Source organism: Gracilinanus agilis, unplaced genomic scaffold (genome assembly GCF_016433145.1).
Source record: "Gracilinanus agilis isolate LMUSP501 unplaced genomic scaffold, AgileGrace unplaced_scaffold39196, whole genome shotgun sequence".
In the NCBI taxonomy this organism is placed as follows: domain Eukaryota; kingdom Metazoa; phylum Chordata; class Mammalia; order Didelphimorphia; family Didelphidae; genus Gracilinanus; species Gracilinanus agilis.
The window spans coordinates 1-6,755 of NW_025372685.1; the positions used below are offsets into that span (position 1 = coordinate 1).

Consider the following 6,755-nt stretch of genomic DNA (forward strand, 5'->3'; position numbering starts at 1 on the left):
TCCCTTCCTCCCTCCGTCCCTTCCTTCCTCCTTCTCTCCCTTCCTCCCTCCCTTCCTCCCTTCCTCCCTCTCTTCATTCCCTCCCTTCCTTCCTCCGTCCCTCCCTTCTTTCTTCTTGAGAAATGACCTGTAAGTTCATGTAATTATATAGTGTTGAAACTGGTTGTGGGGATGTACCAGTAGTAAGTTACTCCCAAGAATCCCAGCTGGCCCTGGTCAAAATGAGATTCAGTTGTTTAAACTGGCCGAGGTGGCTGCAGCTCTCCAGGCATCTCTTCATCTGGTCCAGCTCTGCCCAGTTGTTCCTTGTTAATCCCCACCTGATCGTCCTGTTCCCTTTAGAAGGAGAGTGGGGCGAGCCTGCAGGGTGCTTCGGTGGATAATTTATGTTCTCTCTCTTGGCTCGAGCTGGTCTTCACCATTCCCTTTCATTTCCACAGGATAGCATTGCCGAGAGAGCGTGCTGTGGCGTTCCCTGCAAATGTTCTGGGCAAAGAGGAGACCGAGGACCTCTGGGCAGCGTCGGGCCAAAGGTAGCATCTGGGCTTTGGTTCATTTCATAAATTGAAATCAAATTCCAGGAAAATTGCTTCAGCGTGTCTCCAGTGGGATTCCTTTTATCGTTTAGCATGGGGTTAAGGAGGGGTGAGGAATCTGTTCCCATTTCACAGAAGAGGACACTGAAGTATGTGGCCAAGGTTGAGTTGGCTAAAGGTCCTGGGTGGAGCTGGGATGGGTCCACAAGTCTCTCTAAGCTGCCTTTTCCTTAAGATGCTGCCTCTTTTACCCAAGAACAACAGAAAACATGCAGTGCTTAGCAGCCTCCCTTATCTAAGCACATGCACATTCCCATTGACTGATGTCTTAAAGTCCCAACCATTTGCTTTACTATTGAGGGGTTCATGGAATCTTCCTGCTCCCTGGCACGGGCTCCTGAGCCACGGTAGTGTTTGGGAAAATGGACACGCGTCTAGGAAGGAAACTGAGGTTGTGCCCACAGAATGAGCAACATTCCCTGCAGGACAGGAGAACCACTGAGGCATCGGAATGGATCCTGAAAGCTTTGATGGCCCAGTGTTCCAAGAGTGAACGCATTGCTTTGTTTTTCAGGGCATGTCTGGAGAAGATGGCTATCGAGGTTACCCTGGGGATGAAGGTGGACCAGTAAGTCTCATGGGTTGGGTTTTTTGGTCTCACGTTTCTTCTTTCCATCTTTCTCCCTCTCTACCCCGTCATGGTCTAGGACAAAGAACTCTATATCCATCAAGTCTAGACCAGTCTTCTTTCTGAAAGTGTGTGCTCCTGTGTACTTCCTGGCAGCCGCCACCCTAATCTAGGCAATGTGGGTCAGACCACGCAGATTATACAAAGCAAGTAAAGTTCAGCTTTCTATTGCCCTTCGTTCATCTTCACTTGACAGAACGTTTCCAACATAAAACACTCTGGACCAGAGAGTGGACACAAGACTTTTGGGACGTTCTCAACCCCGTGAACTAGCCTTTTTCACTTAGATGAGGCTGCTAATTCCTTGAGGTCTGAGGCCGCTCCTTTTTATCCTTGTGCTTCCAGGAACTGGCCCAGTGCTTTGAGTGTAGCCCATGTGCATCCTAGCCCAGTGTTGGGCACGTAGGCTTTCAAGGCTTTAAAATCAACCAACTGATACATTCATAGAGTGGAGGCTTCATAAGTATTTGTTGCAACATATTGTATTGACTGTGAAGATTACGGTCAGATAAATCATTGCAGGGTGATGTGATAATAATAATAATCGCCGACTCTTAACATAGTGTTTTCAGCTTAGTTTTTTTTAACCCCTCACCTTCCTTCTTAGAAGCAATACTGTGTATTGGTTCTAAGGCAGAAGAGTGGTAAGGGCTAGGCAGTGGGGGTGAATTGACTTACCCAGGGTCACCCAGCTAGGAAGTCTCTGAGGCCAGATTTGGATGGTCTAACCAACACCTCTCTCTCTCTCCAAAGGGTGAACGTGGGCCTCCGGGGGTGAACGGCACTCAAGGTTTCCAAGGATGCCCAGGCCAGAGAGGAACAAAGGTAGGCTATGGATGAACGATTGGATCAAGGGTGGGCGATGTCTGAAAAGCAGAGTCAGCCTGAGAAATGGGCGCATATGTGGGGAGGGACAACATTTTTGTTTATGGGGATTTAGGATGAGGAGGAAGGTGGATTTGAGATGCTTTCTGTGAATTTGTTAAATGGGCTAGTCCTTCCTCTGAGCAGTTACATTGAAAATCTGGGAGGGGAATGACCCAAAAGGAAGAGCTTTGCATAGTTTTGAAATATAGTAGCCTGGAAGTCAGGATTCTGTTTTTATTATTCATAATTCACATTTACAATAATAATAACAATAGCTCGCCCCCGGGTCAGACTTTTTTTTGAGGCAACTTTTATTTTATTATTTTTAAATTTTTCCCATGATTCTATGATTCATGATTTCTCCCTCCCCTCATTCCCCTCTCCTGGAGTTGACAAGCTATTCCATTGGGTTACATATGCATATATATATATATATATGTATATATATATTATCCCTCAAACCCATTCCCATATTATTCATTTTTACAAAAGAGCGATGCTTTAAAACCCAACCCCCCTATCGTATTAGGTAGGACTCTTAAGGTCTATAGAATACTTTGGTTGTTTTTTTATTTCTCTAGTTGTGAAATGGCGAAATTCTCATTTCACAAATGGGAAAATAGAGGCTAAGCGATTTGCCAGTTAGGCGGTCAACGAGGGTCAGCGGCTGTCCTTGAGCCCGCGCTGTCTGACTCAAAGCCGATGCTCTCTCCGTGACCACGCAGGGTGCTCTCCGGCTCCTTCTCTTCACTTCCCCGGGCTAAGGAGGGGGCGGTGCATCGTTCTGTGTGTCTGTAAAATGGCACGTGTGGAAGGATCACTAATTGTATTTGTTTGATTTTCAGGGTTCCCGTGGATTCCCAGGAGAAAAGGTATTCAAATATTTACAATGATATTACGCTAGTTTTCAAGTGCCTTTGAAATGAATGGGCTCGTCACATCTCTGTATCTGATCATCCTTTGTGCTTTCTTTCCTAGGGAGAACTGGGAGAGATAGGCCTGGATGGGCTGAATGGAGAAGAGGTAAAATATTTTCAACTATTTGTACTTTCTAAAAAACCCCAACGTTTTCCCTGAACTATGTTGATTTCCCAAACCACCAGTCACAGTTTCTTGACTGTGTAATTGGAGAATCTTGAACCCTCAGACTTCATCTCCCAGAATTCTTTCCCCTTCGTCCAAGTAGCATCCTTGTGTGTTGTTTTTATTTTTTTTTTAAACCCTCACCTTCCCTCTTGGAGTCAGTACTGTGTATTGGCTGCAAGGCAGAAGAGTGGTAAGGGTGGGCCATGGGGGTCAAGTGACTTACCCAGGGTCACACAGCCGGGAAGTGTCTGAGGCCAGATTTGAACCCAGGACCTCCCGTCTCTAGGCCTGCTCTCCATCCACTGAGTTACCCAGCTGCCCCCCTTGTGTATTATTTATAAGTTGTGTGTAACCCCACTTCTCCCTCTCTTTTCCCGCGGGTGTTCCTGGGAAAGCTGGCTTTTACTCACGCTTTTACTTTTGTCTTTTATTTCCTTTACTTCAAGTGATTATTAATACATTTTATAAAATATAATACTCGGAGTATTTGGATGTTCATTTTAAGCTCACATGACCAAAGTGAGAAACGAGGCCGCTGGGCACATTTTCCCAAACTTGTTTTCCAGGGAGACAAAGGATTGCCCGGCTCTTCTGGAGACAGAGGCAGCGCTGGCAGAAGGGTAAGTCGTGCTTTCTTGACTCTTGTTAACTTGACAGATACCGTCGCTTTTCTTCCAAGGAATTTTATTTTGACTTAGAATCAAAGGGCCCAGGCCCAACAGCAGAGCCAGAGCTCTTCTCTGATTGGACGGGGCTCTGCTTTCACTTGTCAGAAGGGCTGTCCTGAGGCGTTCTTGTTCGGACCATGGCAGCTTATATGCAGCAAAATGAGTCCAAATAAGGTCCAGGAAACTTTCCTCCTCGTTGGAGCTGTCCAAACGGAGAATGGGCTACCTCCAGGGGAAGGGGTTCTGCACCGCTGGAGATCTTTCTAGCCAGGGTTGGGTGGCCACTTGCTGGGGGTGTTGGGAAGGCCATTTTTGGTCAGATACTGGTTGGACTGGATGCCATCACTGGTCCTGTCCAATTCTATTTGTAGGTAAAATGATATCTTTTCGATTGGGTCCACTTCTCTGAATATCACTGCCATTTCTTTTTAACCCTTAATTTCTGTGTATTGGCTTCTTGGTGGAAGAGTGGTAAGGGTGGGCCATGGGGGTCAAGTGACTTGCCCAGGGTCACACAGCTGGGAAGTGTCTGAGGCCTGATTTGAACCCAGGACCTCCCGTCTCTAGGCCTGACTCTCCATCCACTGAGCCACCCAGCTGTCCCCTATTACTGCCATTTCTGAACAGAATCTCACCCAACTAAGGGTGGGGAGTAGTTTGGGAAGCATTTACGAGCTTTGTTGTCGTTTTGTGTTTTTGTTTTAGGGAGACCGAGGCGCTAAAGGAGAAAAAGGAGAAAGAGGAGAAATGGGAATTCGAGGCGATCCGGTAAGGAGAATTTCCTATTGAATTGCTCGGGGGGGGGGGGGGTGAGGGGAATCCACTTTTTACAGCCCCTGCTATATTCCAGGCACTGAGCTAAGAACTATCAATATTGTCTCATTTGAGTATTTGCTCAGTGTCAAATCTGTGAGGAGGCCTGCGAAGGGAATGGAGATGTTCCCGAATTGAAATAGTAGATTTGGGCCTAAAAAGAGCCCTGCGACCCCTTTCCAGAAGCTTGTCTTTGCAGCACCCACCACAGAGGAGGCTCATTTGTTCCCCTTTGATTAGTATTGTTATTCCACGTTTACGTGCTGTTGTTTTTTAGGGTGAAATTGGACTGGACAGTCAACAGCGAGGGCCCAAAGGAGAGAAGGGTGAAATCGGCCCCGTGGTAAAGTATTATTCAGTCCTTCCCTGTTGTAATGGCCCGAGGAGGAGAACCCGAGTCGCCGTATGGGGCAGCTAGGACGGACCTAGGAAGCCGGGCCTTCGGCCCTTGGACCTCCCCAAGGCCGGTCCCGTAGAGGGTCCATCCTGGGCCTCAGGACTTCCACAGTGACACCCCTGTGGAGAGAAGGCCCTGGTTTATCCCGAGGGAGGAGATTTGCCTCTAAATGAGCAGATCTTGGGGAGATCCGTGTGTGCTTACACACTTATGAAATGGGGGCTGTGTGTGAATTCACGCGTGTAGTAGGCGTATTTGTGCAATCAGACACATTTCAGGTGCTTTTCTGGGGACCTCCATTCCCTTCTGCTTGCTCACCGAGTGTCTCATCTCTGGCTCGCCTTTGCTCTAGGGAGTTCCTGGACTGGATGGGAGACCCGGCGGTCCTGGAGGAATTGGGAAGGACGTGAGTATATCTTGTTCCTTTACCCAGGGATGGACGCTGGGGCCAAGCCACTGGACCTCCCTCTGCTCTTGGAGGAAGTAGAGGCGCCTCTTCTCCGTGCAGATCTCCTTCTCATGCTCTTTAAAACCCCGCCTCACCTTCCATCTTAGAATCACGACCCTGTGTCGGCTCCAAAGCTGAAGAGCGTGGAGGGCGAGTGTTGTGAGGAAGATTATGTAGGATTAGTCACATATAGTTTATGTGGACCTAGCAGGAAGGGCTGGGAAGTGAAGTGACTGTCCCAGGGTCACCCAGCGGGGGAGCATCTGAGGCTAGATCTTAAACGAGGACCTTCTATCTCCACGCCTGGCTGTCAGTCCACTGAGCCACCCAGCCGCCCTCTTCCTATGTTCTTGCTGCTCTCAATTTCACATGGGACGCCGGGCCCTGAACCCTTTGTTACTTATTCCACGTTCAATTCCTTTCTCTGAAGAGCGCATACTTGCAATGTGTGACCCTGGGTGAGTCATCTAAACAGTTCCGTCAGGGCTGGCAGCCACTAAGAGGCTCCCAGGAGACTCCCAAGAATGGGGACGATGGTCGGGAGCACACATGGGAAGGTGGCCTTGGGGTTACTTGGGCTTAGAGTCTGGGAAATGGGGCACTAGAAGCGAGCTTACCGTGGAAGGTGGTTGCCCAGAGGACAGGGGAGAGCGGACTGGCCACAGATGTAAGGACACTCCTGCTCCTGCGACTGCCCCCGACATACACTAAAGCTGGTCTTAGAGCAGAGCGGCAAGGAGGGGAAGGCTCGGCCAGACCTGGCGTGCTATAGTATCTGAGGTCAGGCTGTGCGCAGTGAGCTCCCCGAGGTGAGGACGTGCATGGGGGAGCCACACTCAAATGGCACCCCAGGGCTGGCCCTGTTTTTGTCTCGGAACTCATAAAGAAGCAAATAGAGATGGAAAATGGCATTCTCAAAGCCCTCAGGGAGAGCTCATTAACTTTGAGCCATGTTGTTTGGAAGACGATCCAAGGAAAGAAGGGCCACTCTTGGACGTGGCTACCACGAGCCACTGCCATTGCCGTGATGAGAAATCACAGCGCAGGAATGGGGCCAAGCGAGCTCCCGTGGAAATGGCTCCTCCTTCCTCCGCGGTTGATGAGTGTTTTGGAAATGCCACACGAAGAAGTCAAGACGCAGGCGATGGTGCTCGTACTGGGAAAGGGGCTACCCAGGCTTCTCCCGCTGCTCCGTGTAGAAAGGAGAGCATCTCTCGTCTCTCCCGTCCCGAATCTTTCCAGCTCGTGGCTC

The 6,755-nt window shown here is 49.1% G+C and overlaps 1 protein-coding gene across 1 annotated transcript; it reads left to right on the top strand.

Annotated features, from left to right (window-relative positions):
* The first annotated feature begins 446 nt into the window (after window positions 1–446).
* Window positions 447–5,542, top strand: LOC123255093 (collagen alpha-3(VI) chain-like). Its single transcript, XM_044683948.1, has 9 exons — window positions 447–533; window positions 1,111–1,164; window positions 1,978–2,049; window positions 2,937–2,963; window positions 3,070–3,114; window positions 3,744–3,797; window positions 4,551–4,613; window positions 4,936–5,001; window positions 5,408–5,542. The coding sequence occupies exons 2-9, from the start codon at window positions 1,114–1,116 to the stop codon at window positions 5,540–5,542; spliced, it is 513 nt and encodes a 170-aa protein (XP_044539883.1). The 5' UTR covers window positions 447–533; window positions 1,111–1,113.
* Window positions 5,543–6,755: the final 1,213 nt, after the last annotated feature.